The sequence below is a fragment of the Somniosus microcephalus genome, chromosome 9 (assembly GCF_052327205.1).
Source record: "Somniosus microcephalus isolate GS21.2 chromosome 9, FLI_Smic_1.0, whole genome shotgun sequence".
Taxonomy (NCBI): domain Eukaryota; kingdom Metazoa; phylum Chordata; class Chondrichthyes; order Squaliformes; family Somniosidae; genus Somniosus; species Somniosus microcephalus.
In genome coordinates this window covers 148957647-148980662 of record NC_140995.1, presented here as the reverse complement: position 1 = coordinate 148980662, position 23016 = coordinate 148957647, and the positions used below count along the sequence as shown (strand labels likewise).

The 23016-nt window shown below is 41.9% G+C and overlaps 1 protein-coding gene across 1 annotated transcript in view; it reads left to right on the top strand.

Annotated features, from left to right (window-relative positions):
• frk (fyn-related Src family tyrosine kinase) overlaps window positions 1–23016 on the top strand; it is a 168208-nt gene that overhangs the window by 133741 nt on the left and 11451 nt on the right. The window contains exons 3-7 of the mRNA XM_085997357.1: window positions 137–300; window positions 7859–8027; window positions 10423–10581; window positions 20685–20866; window positions 22017–22182. Of these exons, the coding sequence (XP_085853483.1) occupies window positions 137–300; window positions 7859–8027; window positions 10423–10581; window positions 20685–20866; window positions 22017–22182 (840 nt within the window). The remainder of the gene's footprint in view (window positions 1–136; window positions 301–7858; window positions 8028–10422; window positions 10582–20684; window positions 20867–22016; window positions 22183–23016) is intronic.

The following is a 23016-nucleotide window of genomic DNA, read 5'->3' as shown; positions in this document are numbered from 1 at the left end:
CTCATTTAGGCCATCTCTTTCACTTTGCTGTCCCCCAAACAAGCATCAGCTGTTTACACTGTGTGAATACTGCTTTGAATAAAATGCATTATGAATGCTGCCTTGTTTATTTCTGTATTTCATACATATTTTACAGTTCGTGATGGGGACACTGTGAAACATTATAAAATCAGACGGTTGGACGAAGGTGGATTTTTTATTGCAAGAAGAGCAACATTTCAAACCTTGGCAGAGCTGGTCAACAACTATTTGCAAAGCCAAGATGGCTTGTGTACAAAACTTAACACTCCATGTCAGAAGGTGACGTAATGTGTAAAATTAAAGCGAATCTTTAATTTTTAATCAAAAAATATTTTACTTTATTCATCATTCATTAAAATATTTGCCCAGAGTAAGTAACGTTGAAAGAATGTTTTTCTTTTGTTGTCACAAAGCTTTCTGATGATTTTGAATGGTTTGGTGTTAGCTGAGCAATTCTGTAGATTGTAAAGGCTTTTGAGGGGTGTTTTCTCAAGCAAAGGATTCTCCCAGTAGGTGTGTTCTATTTGTTGGTTTTGTTTCATTGACAACTTCAAAATCCACAGCCCTCTGTCCTGCCCCATAGTGTAAATACATAGTAACTGCCAAAAGCACAGGTTAAAGTTTTATCGTCCCAGCGACGAAAACAAATATGTTAATTAATTCTCACAGATACTGAGGAATTAATAAAAATTGAAAATGCTGGAAATCTGAATTAAACAAAGTACTGGAAGTATGCATCAAATCAGTCAGCTTTGAGAAAAAGAAATGACGGGTTAACCTTTCAGGTGGGTGACTCATCAATGTTCAAACCTAAAAGATTAACGAGCGTTTTTGTATGGTTGGGAAAAAATGAAGGAAAAAGTGGAGTAAGTGGAACAATAATCCTCTCCCTTTGTTCTTTTGGTGTTGATCTTAAATTTGTTCCCTAGCCACCAACTCCATCCCTCTCCCTGGCCACTGTCTGAGGCTGAACCAGATTGTTTTTGTCCTATTTGACCCTGAGCTGAGCTTCTGACCCCATATCTTCTCCTCTTCCACCTCTGTAACATTGCCCATCTCCGCCCTGCCTCAGCTGATCTGCTGCTGAAACCCTCATCCATGCCTTTGTTACCTCGAGACTCAACTAGTCCACTGCTCTCCTGGCTAGCCTCTCACCTTGCAACCTCCGTAAACTTGAGCTCACCCAAAACTCTGCTGCCTAGAGTCCAACAATCTATCTCAGCCTTGAATATAATTAACAACTCAGCATCCACAGCCCTTTGGGGTAGAGAATTCCAAAGATTCACAACCCTCTGAGTGAAGAAATTCCTCCTGATCTCAGTCTTAAATGGCAAACCCCTTATCCTGAAACTATGCCCCTTAGTTCTACACTCTCCAGCCAGGGGAAACAACCTCTCGGCATCTACCCTGTCAATCCCCCTCAGAATCTTGTATATTTCAATGAGATCACCTCTCATTCTTCTAAACTCCAGAGAATATAGGCTCAATCTCTCCTCATAGGACAACCCTCTCATCCCAGGGATCAATTGAATGAACCGTTGTTGCACCACCTCTAAGGCAAGTATATCCTTTCTCCGATAAGGAGACCAAAACTGTGCAATGAAGGCCAACATGTCATTTGCCTTCCTATTTGCTTGCGGTACCTGCATGCTAACTCTGTGTCTCCTGTGCGAGGACACCTAAATCTCTCTGAACACTAACATTTAATAGTTTCTCACCATTTAAAAAATATTCTGTTTTTCTATTCTTCCTACCAAAGTGAATAACCTCACATTTCCCCACATTATACTCCATCTGCCACCTTGTTGCCAACTCATTTAACCTGTCTATATTCCTTTGCAGGCTCTTTGTGTCCTCCTCGCAGCTTACTTTCCCACCTAGCTTTGTATCGTCAGCAAACTTGGATGCATTGCACTCGGTCCCTTCATCTAAGTCATTAATATAGATTATAAATAGCTGAGGCACAAGCACTGTTGACTTTGCCGAATCATATTATGATTTTCTAAGTGCCCTGTTACCACTTCCTTAATAATGGATTCCAGCATTTTCCCAATGAATGATGTCAGGATAAAAGGCCTGTAGTTCCTGTTTTCTCCCTCCCTCCTTTCTTGAATAGCAGAGTTACAGTTGCTACCTTCCAATCCACTGGGACAGTTCTAGAATCTAGGGAATTTTGGAAGATCACGACCAGTGCATCCACTGTCTCTGCAGCCATCTCTTTTCGAACCCTAGGATGTAGACCATCAGGTCCAGGGGATTTGTTAGCTTTTAGTCCCATTAGTTTCTCAAGTACTTTTTCCTCTACTGATATTAATTACTTTATGTTCCTCACTCTTATTAGCCCCTTGATTCCCCACTATTTTTGGTATGCTGTTTGTGTCTTCTACTGTGAAAACCGATGCAAAATATTTGTTTTAAGTCTCTGCCATTTCCTTATTCCCCATTATAATTTCACCTGTCTCAGCCTCTAAGGGACTAACGTTTACTTTTGCTACTCTCTTCCTTTTTACTTATTTGTAGAAGCTCTTACAATCTGTTTTTATATTTCTTGCTAGTTTACTCTTTCTATTTTCTCCCTTTATCAATTTTTTGGTCATCCTTTGCTGGTTTCAAAAGCTCTCCCAATCCTCAGGCTTACTACTATTCTTTGCAACATTGTAAGCCTCTTTTAATCTAATACTATCCTTAACATCTTTAGTTAGCCACAGATGGATCATCTTTCCCATGGAGTTTTTATTTCTCAATGGAATGTAGATTAATTGAGAATTTTGGAATATTTCTTTAAATGTTTGCCACTGCTTATCTACTATCATACCTTTTAATCTAATGTCCCAATCTATTTTGGCCATCTCGCCCCTCATACCTATATAAGGGACTGTTGGCTGAAGCTGAAGCTCATGGAATTGAAGGCAAATTATTGACCTGGTTAGGAAATTGGCTGAGCGGCAGGAGATGGAGAGTGCGGATAATGGGCAGGTACTCTAATTGGCAGGATGTGACTAGTGGTGTCCAACAGTGATGTATGTTGGGGCCTCAACTATTCACCATATTTATTAACGACTTTGATGATGGGATTGAGAGCCACACATGGTTGAATTCCAAATTCAGTTGGAGGGTGAGAGAGTTGGATCTCAAAACAGTGTACTAAGCTTAAATAAAGGAGACTATGAAGGTATGAGAGCAGAGTTGACTAAAGTGGACTGGGAAAATAGATTAAGGTGTAAGACGGTACATGAGCAGTGGTGTACATTCAAGGAGATATTTCACAACTTTCAAGAAAAATATATTCCAGTGAGGAAAAAGGGGCGTAAAAGAAAAGACAGCCATCCGTGGCTAAGTAAAGTAATAAAGGATAGTATCCGACTGAAAACAAGGGCATATAAAGTAGCCAAATCTAGTGGGAGGATAGAAGATTGGGAAGCATTTAAAAGCCAGCAAAGAATAACTACAAGATTAATTAAGAAAGGGAAGATAGATTATGAAAGTAAATTGGAAAAAATATATAAACAGATAGCAAGAGTTTCTACAGTTATATAAAAAGAAAAAGGGTGGCTAAAGTGAATGTTGGTCCCTTAGAGGACGAGACCGGGAAATTAGTGGTGGGGAACATGGAGATGGCAGAAACGCTGAACAAATATTTTGTATCAGTCTTTACAGTAGAGGACACTAAAAATATCCCAACACTGGACAAACAGAGCTATGGGGGGGAGGAGCTAAACACGATTAAAATCACTAAGGAGATGGTACTCGGTAAGATAATGGGACTTAAGGCGGATAAATCCCCTGGACCTGATGGCTTACACCCTAGGGTCTTGAGAGAAGTAGCGGTAGGGATTGCGGATGCATTGGTGGTAATTTTCCAAAACTCCCTGGATTCAGGAAAGGTCCCAGCAGATTGGAAAACTGCTAATGTAACGCCCTTATTTAAAAAGGGAGGTAGACAAAAGGCTGGAAACTATAGACCAGCTAGCCTAACATCTGTGGTTGGTAAAATGTTGGAGTCCATTATTAAGGAAGCAGTAACAGGACATTTGGATAAGCATAATTTAATAGGACAGAGTCAGCATGGTTTTATGAAGGAATTCTTTGAGGATGTAACAAACAGGGTGGATAAAGGGGAACCAGTGGATGTGGTGTATTTGGACTTCCAAAAGGCATTTGACAAGGTGCCACACAAAAGATTACTGCACAAGATAAAAAATCATGGGATTGGGGGTAACATACTGGCATGGGTGGAAGATTGGCTATCTAACAGAAAACAGAGAGTTGGGATAAATGGTTCATTTTCAGGTTGGCAATCAGTAACTAGTGGTGTTCCGCAGGGGTCAGTGCTGGGACCCCAACTCTTTACAATCTATAATGATTTGGAGGAGGGGACCAGGTGCAACATATCCAAGTTTGCTGACGATACAAAGATGGGAGGGAAAGCAGTGAGTGAGGAGGACATAAAAAACCTGCAAAAGGACATAGACAGGCTAAGTGAGTGGGCAGAAATTTGGCAGATGGAATATAAAATGTTGGAAAGTGTGAGGTTATGCACTTTGGCAGAAAAAATCAAAGAGCAAGTTATTATCTAAATGGAGAGAAACTGCAAAGTGCTACAGTACAAAAGGATCTGCGGGGCCTGGTACATGAAACACAGAAGGTTGGTATGCAGGTACAGCAGGTGATCTGGAAGGCCAATGGAATCTTGGCTTTTATTGCAAGGGGGATGGAGTATAAAAGCAGGGAAGTCTTGCTTCAGTTATACAGGGTACTGGTGAGGCCACACCTGGAATATTGCGTACAGTTTTGGTTTCCATATTTAAGAAAAGATACAGGAAACTTTCTGATATCCGGCACTGACGGGACCGAACTGGTGCCGTAACATCAAAAGTGCCGGACATACCAGAGTTAATGTTTAAACATACGGAACTGAGAAGCTCCGTGTGAATCAACAAACCCTGAAACAGTCGGCTGCAGCTGCAAGCGTCTGTAGCTGAAGCTGTTGCTATAGCTACAGACCTTGCAGTGCTTGACTGGGGAAAAGAAAAGCAACGAGAACTAAAAAAACATATAGAAAACGGCTCCTGATTTTTGCCGTTAGATCGAGTATTCCGGACATATAACCTCCGGATAAACCAAAGTTTCCTGTATACTTGCTCTCGAGGCAGTTCAGAGAAGGTTCACTCGGTTGATTCTGGAGATGAGGGGGTTGACTTATGAGGAAAGTTTGAGTAGGTTGGGCCTCTACTCATTGGAATTCAGAAGAATGAGAGGCGATCTTATCGAAACATATAAGATTGTGAGGGGGCTTGATTGGGTGGATGCGGGGAGGATGTTTCCACTGATGGGTGAGACTAGAACTAGGGGGCATAATCTTAGAATAAGGGGCTGCCATTTCAAAACTGAGATGAGGAGAAACTTCTTCACTCAGAGGGTAGTAAATCTATGGAATTTGTTACCGCAGAGAGCTGTGGAAGCTGCGACATTAAATAAATTTAAAAAGGAGATAGACAGTTTCCTAGCTGATAAGGGAATTAGGGGTTACGGGGAGCGGGCAGGGAAGTGGACGTGAGTCTAGGTTCGGATCAGCCATGATCCTATTGAATGGCGGAGCAGGCCCGAGGGGCCGTATGGCCTACTCCTACTCCTACTTCTTATGTTCACATATCTTAGTGTCATTGGCATTGTAAACAGTGTAGACGGAAGCATAAAATTTCAGAGATATTAATAGATAAACTGTAACAAATGGATTTCAATATAGGCAAGTGTGAGGTCATCCACTTTGGACCTAAAAGGGATAGATCAGAGTACTTTCTAAATGGTGAAAAGCTAGAAACGGTGGAGGTCCAAAGAGACTTGGGGGTCCATATACATAGGACGTTAAAATGTCATGGACAGGTACAGAAAAAAAAATGGAATGCTCACCTTTATATCTAGAGGACTAGAATACAAGGGGGTAAAAGTTATGCTGCAGCTATACAAAACTCTGGTTAGCCCACCTCTGGAGTACTGTGTTCACTTCTGGGCATTACACCTTTGGAAAGATATATTGGCCTTGGAGGGAGTGCCGTGTAGATTTACCAGAATTCTATCTGGACTCCATTACGAGGAAAGATTACAGAAACTAAGGTTGTATTCCCTGGATCTTAGAAGGTTAAGGGGTGATTTGATCAAAGTTTTCAAGATATTAAGGGAAACGGATAGGTTAGATAGCGAGAAACTATTTCCGCTGGTTGGGGAGTCTAAGATTAGAGGACATAGCCTAAAAGTTAGAACCAGACCTTTCAAGAATGCAGTTAGGAAACCCGCAAAGGGTGGTAGAAGTTTGGAACTCTATTCCGCCAACGGCAATTGACGCTAGGACAAATGTTAATTTTAAAGCTAAGATTGATAGATTTTTGTTAACCAAAGGTATAAAGGGGTATGGGGCAAAGGTAGATATATGGAGTTAGGTTGCAGATCAGCCATGATCTCATTGGATGGCTCGAGGGGCTAAATGGCCTACTCCTGTTCCAATGCTTCATCCACTTCATGTGGCAGCGAGTTCCACAGTCTCATTTATGTCCCTTTGTGCAGGTCTCACCCACAAGTAGAAACAGTTTCTCTACATCCAGTCTGTCGAGCCCCTTCATAATTTTAAAGACCTCCATCAGGTCTTCTTTTAGTCTTCTCTATTCCAGGGAAAAGAGCCCCAGCCTGTTCAATCGTTCCTGATAATTGCATCCTCTTAATTCGAGTAACACCCTTACTGGCCTCAGACCATGTCTAATGTCCGCCTTGGCTCAGTGGTATTACCCTCGCCTCTGAGTCAGAAAGTTGTGGGTTCAAGGCCTCACTCCAGAGACTTGAGCACATAATCCAGGCTGACACTCCAGTTCAGTACTGAGGGAGTGCTGCACTATTGGAGGTGCCGTCTTTAGGATGAGATGTTCAACGAGGCCCTGACTGCCCTTTTGGGTGGATGTAAAAGATCCCATGACACTATTTGAAAAAGAGTCAGCGAGTTCTCCCGGTGGCCTTGCCCATATTTATCTCTCAAACAACGTCTCTTGTAAAAAAAATAAATACAAAAAACAAATACGATTATCTGGACATGTATCTCACTGCTGTTTGTGGGAGCTTGCTGTGCGCAAATGAGCTGCTGCGTTTCCCAACATTAAACAGTGACTACACATCAAAAGTACTTCATTAGCTGTAAAGCACTTTGGGATGCTGTGAATTCACGAATAGTGCTATATAAATGCAAGTCCTTTCCTTTTTTCCTTTTAATGTAGTGCTTAGGCAGCAGACGTGAGTTCTATTACCTTGTTGTGGGTCACACTGATTTCAGTGGTAACAGAGCACATGTATGTATGCTTGGACCCATGAGCAGAAATGTTCTATCTGACCAACAGATTGATATGATGGCAGTTGAGCGCATAGCTTCTCCCAGAATATTAAAAAATAAGTTTATCATGTTTTTGGGAGAGCCTAAGCCCTTATAAACATTGCTTTGCAGCACTCTGGGCTTAATATGAGTCTAGCTGCTGGAGGTGGCTTTAGTATGCTCAGTAGTGAGATTGTCTACCTGATTCCCAGATTATATTGCTACTTTCATGATACATGCCCACAACCACTTCACTTCAACTCAAAAGCATAACAGAAACCATAGATTGTGCTTAAGTGTCATTTTCCTTAAAATAACTTCTTGTTGTAGTACTCTTAGCTTGACTTTGTCATAAAGTGTTTCTTATGGATGTCATGATATGAATCTTCATTTTAACTTATCCATTATCTAATGGATTCTATTCACTGGCTCTCTTTGTACGATACTGAAACATATAATGTGTTTGACTCTGTTTTAAATCATCAGCTGGAAACACCAGTAACTGTTGGATTATCCTACAACACTGTGGACCAATGGGAAATCCCTCGTACCTCTTTGAAATTGATAAAGAAATTAGGTGCTGGAATGTTTGGAGAAGTATGGCAAGGGGTTTGGAATGACAGAACTCATGTTGCCATAAAAACACTAAAAACGGGTATGCACACTTGTTTGATCTTTGGAGATGCAATACTTGAGATTAACCATTAAAGTAGGAAATTAGTACGAGTGATTTCAAATGAAGTGGAGCACTAATTAAATTTTAGAAAAACTAAAAGCGATAACATGTACAGACATGAAAATGTAGAAGATAGATACAAGAATTGCAGTGAAACTGGTTTATTGTAATTTTAAAAAAGCATTTGATAAGGCATCAATTAAAAAACTTGTGGCAAAGATAATGGCACATGGAATTAATGGGTTATGAATAGAAAAACGTTTGGAGGTCAGAAAACAAGGGATTAAAAAAGTTTCTGAGACTGGAAATATGTGGTGAGTGATGTTATGTGTTTGGGCTATTTTTATTTGCTACATGCACAAATAATCTGGGCATAATATTGTTCTCTCAATTCGCGAGAACAATATTGAAATTTGCTGATCACACCAAATTGGAGGGCGTGAAAAATTATGGTGATGATTGTGAAAAATTGCTGGAGGATAGAGGGGCGGATGGGCGAGCTATATTGTTCAGTACAGAAAAATGCCAAAGAATGCATTTTGGAAACAAGAATAGAGAAGGGAAATAAACCTTAAATGGTAGGATTTTAAATTGAATAGTGAAGCAGAAGGACCTTGATGTGCAGGTTAGGTCATTAAAAGTGGTCACATAAGTAAGTAGAAAAAGCAAACCCACTCTGTGTCTATAAACACAGGCCCCAATTTTGGTCTCTACACCTCCTCATTTTCCAGCAGGAATGGGGCGGAAACCAGAGCAAAATCGCAAAATAATATTTTTCGCTGTCTTCCTGCCTGAAGCCTGCCCACTGTCATTTTCCAGCGGGCCTCAATATAGGTGTCCAATGTTCCCACCAGAAGCGGATGGGAGCCTCATTAGGCCATGCAAATCGGGCTCCCCTGACATCGATAAGACCCCAATGCCATTTTAGTGTGAGAATGTGTGTCATCCCCACAGTGCAGGACCTATTAATTCCCACTTTGTAGAAAGCAGCCATAATCAGCATCCTTTAAAAGGATCGCTGGAGGCTGCGCTGGGACAATTAAAAAAAAATATAGGTGTGGTGTGGATTTTTTGGCTGCAGGGTCAGCATCATTGTTCCCTCCTGTGTCTCGCTAACAATTTCCCAAATGTTCCCACTTTCTTGTCCACCACTGCTCCCCCATCCCCCGATTGACTTAGCCTTCTCCTTTAATTAATTTCTGCCAGCTCGACTCTGAGGACTGGATTTCCCCTACTCCGTATGATGAGTTACCAATCAGTGCCCTAATTACGCTGGTAGCTCACCACTTCTATGCAAATCAGCATGAAAATCTTCCAAGATCTTAGTTAGGCTGTAGTTGGAGTATTGTGCACACTTTTGATCATCCCATTATAGGAAGGTGACGCCTTCCTATAATGGGATTTCTTTTCATTGAAAGGATTTTGGAATTGAGTTATATGTAAGTGTTGTGTTTTGAAATTCACACAGGTTTGAAAAGAGAGACCACAGGCTGCAGGTTTTGATAATATGTGTTAAAACCAGGCTGGTCACTTTGGGGAATATTGTTACTTAGTTTATTTCAAACTGATACAACAAGGATCTCTTGGCTTATCCCAAGCAACATTGGCCAGGATGACCAGGGATATTAAGCAATTCGTCACCTCATCCTAGATGACCAACAAATATTCGCAGCCATTGTGCTCAGGCTGTTCGATTCATCTGAGCAGGACATGAAGTGTCTGAAGCGAATATACTCTTGTGGGAAGGTGTAGTGGGTTGGGTTAACAAGTCTGCTGATGAATCTCTGTGCAGAATATGTCTGAGACACGAACCTCTATTTCCTGGGTTCAGAATTAACAAATAAAAGGGATGCAAGGGGCTTCAAATGAGAGACTACAAGGCATAGGCTTGAGGCCTGGAGAGGGGAGCTAAAAATGCAGGTGGTGAGTTTTCAGTTAGAAATAGTCTGAAAGAAAGATAATGAAACAACAAGTAAATCAGCTGACAAAAGGGGCAGGGACAGGGCAATTTATTGTTTATTCCCATGATCTCGAGGAAAGGAATGAGATTGAGCTGAGTAAGTAGAATTTCTTTTGGCTGTTTCTCTGTATGTTTCCTTGCTGTTTGTGAAATGAAGTAAGGGCAGACCGGGCCTCAATCTTAATGAAAAGGCGGCCCCTAGAGTGTGACTTGACCCTCAACCTTTTGACTCAAAAGGTGAGAGTGCTACCACTGAACCAAACTGACACTGAACAGAGACTTGAAAAGCTTGGGCCACACCAAAGTAATGCCACTAATCCTTTATGTGTGCCTTATAACTATCCCATGAGCTTTTACCATGGATGTCACTGGATAAGGGTGGGTGATTAAATTGGTTTTCTGTGTCCATTTTAGGTACGATGGCCAAAGACGACTTCCTGAGGGAGGCACAAATAATGAAGAGGCTGAGACATCCCAAGCTTATTCAGCTGTATGCTGTATGCACTGTAGAAGAACCAATTTACATTATTACAGAATTGATGAAAAATGGGAGTTTGCTTGACCACTTACACAGTAAGTATAGGTAATATTCCAGAATCAGCTGGGCTTTAGCTCATAGCAAGAGACTTATCATAAAGTACAACAGTGTACTGCAATAATTTATCAAGAAGATAAGGTCTGCAATGAATTCCAAAGGGAGAGCTACTGTAGAAAACGATCACTTTCCAGCTATCCCTTGGATATTTGAAAGATAGTGCCCATCCTGGTGGATATTTTTGAAAAGAAATTGGCTTGTACATAATTTTTTTTAATGCCATGAGCAGATCTCTGGATGCTGCTGCTTAATTTGGTTATGATGATGACGACATGAAGCGTTTTTTGCAGTAGATTGAAATGATGTTGACAACAACTTGTTCTGACATTTTTAAAATGAATCTTTATAAGGTAAATACTAGGAACATAGGTACTTTTTTTAGGCACCAAAACTTACAGTAAGGGAAACAAAAGGTGCCTTTTGCTACATGTTTCTTCTCCTTTAGATGTTTTTAAATTGTTGAGACTGTATCTAAAGCTGATCATATAAACATAATTAAAATAAATATAGCCTTTATATTTAGTCCACCTGATAAAACACACATCAGTTAAAGGCAGATTCCAGGAAAGTCTCTCAGAAAAACATATTTGTGTTTCTGAGACCTGATAGATTGGCAACCTGTGAGAAGTAGCATCAGTCGTTGAGTATATTCAAAGCTGAGATCGATAGATTTTTAGACTGTTAAGAGAATCAATGGATATGGGGTATAAAAACAGAAAATGCTGGAAATACTCAGCAGGTCAGGCAGCATCTGTGGAGAGAGCAACAGAGTTAACGTTTCAGGTCGATGACCCTTCGTCAGAACTGGGATATAAGGGATATGGGGATTGGGCGGGTATGTGGCGTTGAGGTAGAAGATCATCCCTGTCTTATTGAATGGCGGAGCAGGCTCGAAGGGCTGTATGGCCTACCCCTGCTCTTAAATCTTATGTTCATTTAGTTTCAACCTACTGTAGAGTATATTTTAATGTCCTGAATTGATCCTAATGTTGCACAAATTATCTGGTTTCCACACTCGTGGTTGGAGCATTGCAGTTACCTTTCCTCGAAGACTTTTAATGAGATGAAATGCTTTAAATTAATGCTTACTGAATGTAATTTTACTGTGACTTAGTGCTCAATACAGGAAGTGTCTGGAACTGACATGTTACCAGATGTCATTTTGGAGTGCTATTGTGCTCCGTAAATCGTAGTGTAAATTGCTTGATGCCCATTGCATGCATTCAAAAATGAAATGGCCCGTGGCGCAAGATGGCTCAGTCGGTAATTGCATTGTGTGGTGTGGTACTGCCCGATGCAGACTGGGAAGATTCCAGGTTCAGTTCCCAGTCAGTGCCTTGCCCCTTCCTATCTCTGTAACCTCCTCCAGCCTTACAACTCTCTGAGAACTCTGCGTTCCTCTAACTCTGACATGAGGAAAAACTTTTCTACGCAGCGAGTGGTTGGGATCTGGAATGCACTGCCTGAAAGGGTGGTGGAGGCAGACTCAATCGTGGTTTTCAAAAAAGGAATTAGATAAGTACCTGAGGGAAAATTTTGCAGTGTTACAGGGAAAGGACGGGGGCGGGGGGGGGGGAGTGGGACTATCTGAAGTGCTCTTGCAGAGAGCCAGCACGGGCTTGACTGGCCGAATGGCCTCCTTCTGTGCTGTAATCATTCTATGATTCTGTCTCCCACTTTCTTCACCCCACCATTGGTGGCTGTGCTCTCAGCCATTTAGGCCCTAAGCTTAGGAATTCTCTCCTAAAACTCTCCACCTCTCTCTCCTTTATGGTGCGCCCATTATGGTGGGTGCTGATCTTCCTTTGTTACAATGATCCATCTCACCCTCTAAGCTCCCCGCTGGAGTGGAGCTAATCTACAGAACAAACGGGAAACTGTTCAACCTCCGTTGCCTCCAGTCCAGATCTAAGGTCGTCCCATCCTCTGTCATCGAATTACAGTATGCACACGACACTTGCGTCTGCGCACATTCTGAGGCCGAACTCCAAACCATCGTTAACACCTTCATCAAAGCATATGAAAGCATGGGCCTTACACTAACATCCGTAAGACAAAGGTCCTCTACCAGCCTGCCCCCGCCACACGGTACTGCTCCCCGATTATCATCGATGATGAAGTCCAACACCGCCTTCGGTTGCCTGAGGAAGAGAGTGTTTGAAGACCAGGACCTCAAACCCAGCGCCAAGCTCATGGTCTACAGAGCAGTAGTGATACCCGCCCTACTGTGTGCTTCAGAGACATGGACCATGTACAGCAGGCACCTCAAAGCACTGGAGAGGTACCACCAACGCTGCCTCCGCAAGATCCTGCAAATCCATTGGCAGGATAGGCGCACCAACGTCAGTGTTCTTGCTCAGGCCAACATCCCCAGCATCGAAGCTTTGACCACGCTCGATCAGCTCCGATGGATGGGCCACATCATCCGCATGCCCGACACGAGACTCCCAAAACAAGTGCTCTACTTAGAGCTCCGACACGGCAAGAGAGCCCCAGGCGGGCAGAGGAAACGCTTCAAGGACACCCTCAAAGCCTCCTTGAAAAAGTGCAACATCCCCACCGACACCTGGGAAACCCTGGCCCAAGACTGCACAAAGTGGAGGAGAAGCATTGGGAAGGCGCCGAACACCTCGAGTCTCTTCGTCAGGAGCAAGCGGAAGCCAAGCGCAAACAGTGGAAGGAGCGCAAGTCAACCTAAGCACCCCACCCACCCCTTCAACCACCGTCTGCCCCACCTGTGACAGAGACTGTAGGTCCCGCATTGGACTCATCAGTCACCTGAGAACTCATTTTTAACGTGGAAGCAAGTCATCCTCGGTTCCGAGGGACTGCCTAAGAGAAGTGTGCTGATAACTGCTGGAAAGTTGTGTCCTTACGTTTGACATGTATTTCCAATGGGTTTACTGGTCGGTTTCTATTTATTTTTGTAATGTATAGTATATTGTGTTTGCTCTCTGAGCCTCTGATTGTTAGTGATATGTGTCCTTACTTCCACCCCCAAACAGTAGCCATCTTTATTAAGATTTAAAATGAGTCTAGTCTTGTGGGAAGACCACATTGCATTGTATTTTGCTGCTCAAACTATAATCTCTACTATAGATCAGCAATGCCTCTTATCTAGAACTACTGAATGCTGGCACCAATTTGTGTGTTACATTAGACTACTTGGCCTTTAATTCTGCTTATCAGAAGCTGCTTATGATGGCAGGTTCAATGCCCTGTATTGGTGTGTGTAACTTTGTAACTTTGTCAGCATATACTTCATTCCAAAGGTCATAGTTTGGTCATATTTACTGCACCAGAGGAAGTCCTTACTTAATAAAGGAAGGGGGGAATGCACGTAAGGTTGGAATTAGTAACACAGCAGCATTCAGGAGGGAATATGGGGCTGGAGATAGAGGAAGGGGCAAGGCATTGGAGCAATTTATCGACAAGCTCAGGGGTTTTAAAATTTACTGCATTGTGGGACTGGGAGTAGGTATAGGTTGATGAGGATATGGTGACGGATGAGCCGGATTTAGTGTGGGACAGGATAGACATGTCAGTGTTTTGGACAGTTGTAGCTTATAGAGGGTGATGGATGGCAGGCCAGCGGGGAGACTGTTAGGGTAGTCAAGTCGAGGAGCGACAAAGGCATGTATGAGAGTTTCAATGGTGGGAGAACTGAGACAAGCAAAGTTGAGGTGGAATGAAGCAATCATCATATGATAAAAAGGAAAGATAGGCAAAAAGGAAAGGGAGGTGGGGTAGCATTACTGGTTAAAGAAGGGATTAATACAGTTGTAATGAAGGATATTAGCTCTGATGATGTGGAATCTGTATGGGTAGAATTGAGAAATACTAAGGGGAACAAAACATGAGTGGGAGTGGTATATAGACCTCCCAACAGTAAGGCGGAGGTTGGGGATGGCATGAAAAGGGAAATTAGAGAAGCGTGCAATAAGGGCACAGCAGTCATCATGGGTGACTTTAATCTACATATAGATTGGGCCAACCAAATTGGTAACAATACTGTGGAGGAGGAATTCCTGGAGTGTTTACGGGATGGTTTCCTGGACCAATATGTCGAGGAACCAACCAGAGATCAGGCCATCTTAGACTGGGTATTATGTAACGAGAGAGGATTAATTAGCAATCTTGTTGTACGAGGCGAGGCCCCTTGGGTCGGAGCGATCATAATATGATCGAATTCTTCATTAAGATGGAGAATGAAGTAGTTGACTCAGAGACTAGGGTCCTCAATTTAAATAAAGGAAACTACGATGGTCTGAGGAGCGAGTTGGGTAGGATTGATTGGGGAATGGCACTCAAAGGGTTCACAGTGGATAGGCAATGGCAAACATTCAAAGACTGAATGGATGAGCTACAGAATTTGTTCATCCCAGTTTGGCATAAAAATAAAACAAAAAAGGTGACTCAACCGTGGCTAACAAGGGAAATTAGGGATAGCATAAGATCCAAGGAGACGACATATAAATTGGCCAGAAAAAGCAATAATCCTGAGGATTGGGAGCAGTTTAGGATTCAACAAAGGAGGACAAAGGGATTAATTAAGAAAGGGAAAATAGAATATGAGAGTAAGCTAGCTGGGAACATAAAAACTGACTGTAAAAGCTTTTATAGATATGTGAAGAGAAAAAGATTGATGAAGTCAAGCGTAGGTCCCTTGCAGTCAGAATCAGGGGAATTTATAACGGGGAACAAAGAAATGGCAGACCAACTAAATTCATACTTTGGTTCTGTCTTCACAAAGGCGGACACAAATAACCTCCCAGAGATGCCGGGGAACATAGGGTCTGATGAAAGGATGGAACTGAAAGAAATCAGTATTTGTAGGGAAATGGTGTTAGGAAAATTGATGGGACTGAAGGCCGATAAATCCCCAGGGCCTGATAATCTACATCCCAGGGTACTTAAGGAAGTTGCCCTAGAAATAGTAGATTCATTGCTGGTCATCTTCCAGAACTCGATAGACTCTGGAACAGTACCCATGGATTGGAGGGTAGCTAATGTTACCCCACTATTCAAAAAAGGTGGTAGAGAAAAAGCGGGGAATTATAGACCGGTAAGCCTGACATCGGTAGTGGGGAAAATGCTAGAATCTATTATAAAAGATGTAATAGCAGAGTACTTGGTAAGCAGTGACAGGATCGGACAAAGTCAACATGGATTTACAAAAGGTAAACCATGCTTGACTAATCCACTGGAATTTTTTGAGGATGTATCTGGTAAAATAGATAAGGGAGAACCAGTGGATGTGGTGTATTTGGACTTTCAGAAGGCTTTCGATAAGGTCCCACATAAGAGATTAGCGTGCAAAATTAAGGCGCATGGGATTGGGGGCAAGGTATTGACTTGGATAGAGAACTGGTTGGCGGACAGAAAGCAAAGAGTTGGAATAAACGGGTCATTTTCCGAGTGGCAGGCAGTGACTAGTGGGGTACCGCAAGGATCGGTCCTAGGACCCCAGCTGTTCACAATATGTATTAATGATCTGGACGAAGGAATTGGATGTAATATCTCCAAATTTGCAGACGACACAAAGCTGGGTGGGAGGGTAAGCTGTGAGGAGGATGTCGTGAAACTCCAGTACGATTTGGACAGGTTGGGTGATTGGGCAGAAACATGGCAAATGCACTATAATGTGGATAAATGTGAGGTTATCCACTTTGGTGGCAAAAACAGGAAGGCAGATTATTATTTGAATGGCAATAGATTGGGAGAAGGGGAAGTGCAAAGAGACCTGGGTGTTCTTGTGCACCAGTCGCTGAAGGTAAGCATGCAGGTGCAGCAGGCAGTTAAGAACGCAAATGGTATGTTGGCCTTCGTAGCAAGAGGGTTCGAGTACAGGAACAAGGATGCCTTGCTACAGTTGTACAGGGCCTTGGTGAGACCACACCTTGCGTATTGTGTGCAGTTTTGGTCGCCTTACCTGAGGAAGGACGTTCTTGCCATGGAAGGAGTGCAGCGAAGATTCACCAGGCTGATACCTGGGATGGCAGAAATGACGTATGAGGAGCGATTGTGTCGATTGGGCTTATACTCACTGGAGTTTAGAAGATTGAGAGGGGATCTCATCGAAACCTATAAAATTCTGTCAGGCCTGGACAGACTAGATGCAGGAAAGATGTTTATGATGGTCAGGGAGTCCAGAACCAGGGGTCATAGTCTAAGGATAAGGGGTAAGCCATTTAGGACTGAAATGAGGAGGAATTTCTTAACCCAGAGAGTGGTGAACCTGTGGAATTCTCTGCCACAGAGGGCGGTGGAGGCCAGTTCATTAAATATATTCAAAAAAGAGTTGGATATATTTCTTAAGGCTAAAGGGATCAAGGGATATGGGGAGAAGGCAGGGACAGGGTACTGAATTTGGATGATCAGCCATGATCTCATTGAATGGCGGAGCAGGCTCGAAGGGCCGAATGGCCTACTCCTGCTCCTATCTTCTATGTTTCTATGTTTCTATGATGTGGAATTTAAAGGGTTGAACAAGACACCGAATATTGCATATGTTCTGAGTCCACCTAAGGGAGTGGCCAGGAAGAGTGATAGAATCAGTGACAAGAGAGCAGAGTTTGTGACGAGAGTCAGTTGATTGGGCCTGGACTCCTGAGGAATCGGGGGGGCCGAAGAGACGATTGCGGCCGGACTCTTGAGGATCGGGGAGTGGGAGGGACGATCGCGGCTGGACTCCTGAGGATCGGGGAGTGAGAGGGACGATCGTGCCTGAACTCCTGAGGATCGGGGAGTGAGAGGGACGAACGCGGCCGGACTCCCGAGGATCGGGGAGTGAGAGGGACGAACGCGGCCGGACTCCTGAGGATCGGGGAGTGAGAGGGACGAACGCGGCCGGACTCCTGAGGATCGGGGGTGGGGCGGGGGGGGTGGCGGGACGATTGCTGCCGGACTCTTGAGCGGGGGGAGGGAAACTTCGGGCTGCACCCTCGGTGTGGGGGAGAGAGGAACAATGATCATCGGGGTGGGGGGGTGGTTGTGGAATCCGGGAAGGTGATCGGAGGCCTCGTCGGGGGGGGGGCGGGGTCTCATTGCGAGGGGTGCGATAGGCATGGACCCTGGATCCAGGAGGTAGGTATAAAGGCACTTACCTTTTGGATGCACCAGTCCTCGCCTTACTGTAGCTGGCGAATTTTACGAGGTGTGGAAAACCCACCAGCTAAAGGTAAACACAGAATGGAGGTTAAAGAAGAGGCTTCCAGCCTCATTATAGTATTTAAATATACCGCCCATCTCCTGGCAGCGAGTTGGCCACCCACTCGCATCCCACCTCTGTTAAAACCAGAAGTGGGCGGGTTCAGATCGGGATTCACATTTTTAACACTAACTACCCCCACGCTCCCAACCCCCCCCATTTTTATAGGTTAAAATTCCTCCCTTGATGTCACTCAGGAAATCTAACAGCATGAAGGTAGCCAAGGGGTAGCATACACGTGAAAGCTGCTATCGTGCCTGTGGATGATGTCACTGAGGGGCAGCATATAGATAAGGAAGAGGAGAGGGCGGAGTATAGGTCCTTGGGGATCTCGGAGGTGATGGTGTGAAAGTGGGAGGAGTTGACTGCTGGATTTATTAAAATTATTTTAAAATGACATGGTAATATTTACTAAGTAGGTAACAAAGAAAAATTACTAGTGGCAGCTTTGGCTCTTGTCTCTGATTCATAAACTTGTTAGTTCAAGCCCTACTCCAGAGACTTAAGGACATTAGTTAGGCCAACACTTCAGTCCAATGCTGAGGGAGTGTTGTACTGTTGGAGGGGCCGTCTTTTCGTTAAGATTGAGGCCCTGTCTGCTCTTGTAGGTAAATGTAAAAGATCCCATGTCACTATTCGAAGAAGAGCAGGGAAATTCGGCTCAACCAGCATCACTAAAACAGATTATCTGGTCATTAACTGTGTACAAATTGGCTGTCGTTTGTCCCTACATTACAACAGTTCAGAAGTACTTCATTAGCTGTGAAGTGCTTTGGGACATCCTGAAATTGTGAAAGGCTAGGAATTTCCTGCAATGGCGACATTGGTGACTAATGCCATAAGATAGACCATTGTATGGCCCAATCCTCCAGTCGCAAATTTACACCAGAATTTACTAGAGAACCGATTGAAATATGCTGCTGCGAGCATAGCGGCAGATCTGAAGTGGTGCAGCTGATGGCCAATTCTGGGATAATTACGGTAAAATGGAGATGGCTTGTCATCTCTCTCTGTTTCTTGTGCACTACATATCTTTATTTATTTGTGTCCAGGTCCATAAAGAGAATAGTTACGTTAAGTGATGTGCTTTGAAGAGATAGTTAAACCGTCAAAACACCAAGGTACTATTGCCTGTCCCGTGTACTTGTGACTTTACATATGCTCGCATCAAGGCCTACTGAACGTTGTTTAAACAACTCGAGAAACCGATAGCTCTCTTGCCATAGATACAAAGAAGTGACAACTCCCACCTTCTTAAATCAGCAACCTGTCAATTATTGCAAAATTTCATAAAGGTTTGCAACAATATTCAGAGCTATTAAAATAAAAGTTCGGGTATTCCTTTTACTGTTGGCAGATGGTTTATTTCACTGTCCAGTGCTGGATATTGCTTATGCTGAATTCATCTTCTGCCTTATTGTATACGTCATTCTTACTTTCCTGTGAAATGCTGCAGGATATATCTACATCCTGATAAAATATGAATTTAAATATACCATCTTTATTTAGGTCAAAAGAAAATTTTACAAAAATGAATTCCTAATCTGCACAGTCAAAACAGTGCCACTTGTTTGAGGAATTCAACAAAACCATTTAATATGAGAACCACCTGATTCATTTTTATAGTGCGGTATTAAGTATTATTCCATCTTGGTATATTTCCATGGTGCCAGTTGAGTGAAAGTCATTCATTTGCCAAAGCACTCACTAGCAAATCCCTAACTCAAAAGTCTTTTGATTTGTCACATGTACAGCACAGGAAGACATACTCTCAAGTCATTGCTCTACAAAAGTTGAGCATTTTTACTTTGTTAAAACAGTTGTATGCTTAAATTTGATTGCTGTGTTGAATAATAAACACAATCCTGACTAAACATTTAGGCTGCCAGGATATACAAAATGAAAACCATGCCTCCAAATGCCATGTTTGGACAAATGTCCTTATTTCTGGTGATCTCAGAGTGAAAAAAAATCACTTTGCCTTTTGTTTGCTGGTTAACTGGGATTACAACAAACTGCTGTTGGTCATTCTTATTGATCCTCTGTGATATTACATACTTAATTTCACCGCACTCGCTGTGAACATATATTGTAAGTTTTCTTGATGAATTTAGTAAACGTTTATTAGCACCATCGCTGTGCATGATTACAAATGCTGTCCGATATTGTGCAGTCCTGTATTTTTTTTCCGATGCAGTAAACCCTCAATTTAAAATTTGCCATCTCTTTTTCTTTTGTCATGTGCCCGTATGGGCTGGAAAGCTAGTATGGATTTATCATTTGAGCCGCTTAATTCAAATGTAGGTTTATTTACATCACTAATTTTGCATTTCAAAACCAAATTGCTCATGATTATACTTATCCTGTCATCAGCGCCATTCTGTAAAGATCGAAGTGGCAGCGGTGATCAAAATGGTTTTCATTCAGCAAGTTGCCGATTATGATTGAATTTACAATTAACCTTCAACTGTTTCGGCCAGGGTCTCGGCAGAGCGGCACAAAAGTCCCAGAAAATTATGGCATGGCGTAACTAACGGCATAAGTCACATACACCATAATTTCCTGGGACTTTTATGCCATAAAACAGGCCCTACAACTTAGATGAACCATTACATGCAGGAAATTCTCGACAATAAATACAGATTTGTTTTGTTTTTTTGACTTTAGCAAAGGAAATGTTCTGAATTCTAGAGAAATCTATGTCCAATTTCATTATAAGCAAATCTTGCATTCTGTTATCATTACTGCTTCAATGAAGTGAGGTTTAAACTGAATTTCCTTTAGTTATATTTTTTATCAGATAAGACATTTTAGGACGGGTGGAAATAACTTCTGAAATTTAACATTTACAAAATGTATTAATTTCAACAGAAAACCAGGGGACAACTTTGAACATACGTGACCTGCTGGAAATGTCTGCACAGGTGGCATCGGGCATGGCATATCTGGAAGTTCAGAATTACATCCATCGGGATTTAGCTGCCAGGAATGTATTGGTTGGAGAGAACAACATTTGCAAAGTAGCTGATTTTGGACTTGCTCGAGTTTTTATGGTAAGAGTAATGATTGTTTTCCATTTATGTAATTGTTCAATTAAAGAACAGAGATAGCCTGTTGTGCATGTTGGTCAACTGAGTACTTTATAAAAAAAAATAATAAGCTGTTTATCAGCCTTTGTGCCAAAAGAGTTGTGATTAAGGTAAGAGATCAGTCGAGCTGGATTATAATTAGATAACAAAGCATGGCATGCCATATATATGAGTTTTAGCAAATTGGAAAATATTTTGGCATAATATGAAAGTGGTAAAATGGGACAAATTGTGTTAAGATCTAAAATCTATAATATTTTGCTTTGATTTATTATTGCCATCAAATTAGTTGTCTACTTTCGGTTTGTTTTTGTAGTATTAAATTTAGCATTTTTGTTTTGCTATTTTAATTTCCTGGTAATATCATGGTTTCCTAACTTTATTTTGGCATCTTCACTTTACTACAATGGTTGTGATGCAGATTAATGAAGGTTTAAAGCAGTTTGAAAGCATCCTCTATTGTGGGTTTTGCAATGGCTAAAAACATTGTTTTAAGGTATTGATACAGTTTAATCTTTATTTTCTTGAGCTTTCATCTCCCACTTCAACTAGACCACCTTGTATTGCATTTCCCTACGCCGACAGTTAATTTGAAGAAAGCAGAAGAAGGCAATGATCTGTGAGGTTTTTCTTTAAGAGCGAGTATATCTGAGATTGGGGTGTTGGCCTCTGTTGGTCTTCAACCTTGACTGCAATGATGTAAAGATATTGGTTTAAAGCACGGCTAAGCTGCTTTATTGCTGCTCTCAGACTCCTGTAATTGATGTAATTTAAGTTTTGTACAGCATTCTGTTAAATAATGGAATTTGAATCTATTGGAAATCATTTCACAATTGCCAAAAGCAATTGTTGGTCTACAAGCTTTATGAATGTATAGTATCTACCCAATCCAAGTATAGTAACACAAGAGATCCATTTAAAAATGACACTTTGAAGGTTACCACTTGCAAGGTGTTTTGTGCATTGTTGTGTAATTAGACTTGTTTTTATATTTGTAGCCCTGCTTGTTTTAAAGGCAGTTTCAATTTAAATGTATGCCTATTTTTTAAAGTAATTTTGAGTACCTCATTTAAACTGTTGGTTATATCTTTGATAATATTTTTAACACCATTAGACAGATGATGAAAATGTTTATGAAGCTAGAGAAGGCACAAAATTTCCTGTAAAATGGACTGCACCAGAAGCCATCCATTCAAATAAGTTCAGCATCAAATCCGATGTTTGGTCCTTTGGAATACTTCTGTATGAAATAGTCACTTATGGAAAGATGCCTTATCCAGGTTAGTTTGTCACTTCTGTGCACATTTAGAATCACCAAGTTACTGATATTTCAATTTCTTATTTAAGCTGTGTGGAAAAGCAGGACAAAAGAAAATCAAAGTTCAAGGCTGAGGTACAGCTCATGTATATGTCATTTTTCCCCACACACAGGGTTGTTAAGATTGGGAACAAACTACCTGAAAGGGTGGTGGTAGCAGTTTCCATAGGAAATTTGTTGAGATAGGCCAATCGGTAGCTTATCTCTAGTCTTTCAAATAATCAGGATCGACTGCAAACCAATATGGTGGGTACAGTATATTGGGCCGTATTTTCCGATCGGATGCCTCCTGCCTGCGGCCTCCAATCTGGAAAAATCTACAAACTTACCTGAGGGCTCCCGAGGTGCGTATACTTCCGTTCCTGGGCCTCTCCAACTCGAAATGTGCAGGGCCCATGTATCCCAGAGGGTGCATGCAGTTTGCAAGCATCCCTGGGAACACGTGGGCTATGGGGAGCCAATAGGAGAAGGGAATCTCCCTTCATACACTTTACAGATAGACCTGTCAAATATATGAATGGCGATCACCCCAAAAACTCTAAAACATTAAATAATTTTTTTTTAAATCACATTTTTAAAATGAGTTGAAATTACAATAAATTAAATATTTTAAACAAAAATTTAATTTTTTGAAAAAAATAATTCGTTTTTTACGAGACTAAAAATAAACTTACCTTTTTTAAAAGGATTTTAAAATGATGAATGAATTTTTAAAAAAAAACTTTTGTTCAGCTCTTACGCTGGTAAAAGCAGGCCTTACGCCTGCTTTTACCAGGCATAAGATTTCTAAAGGTTT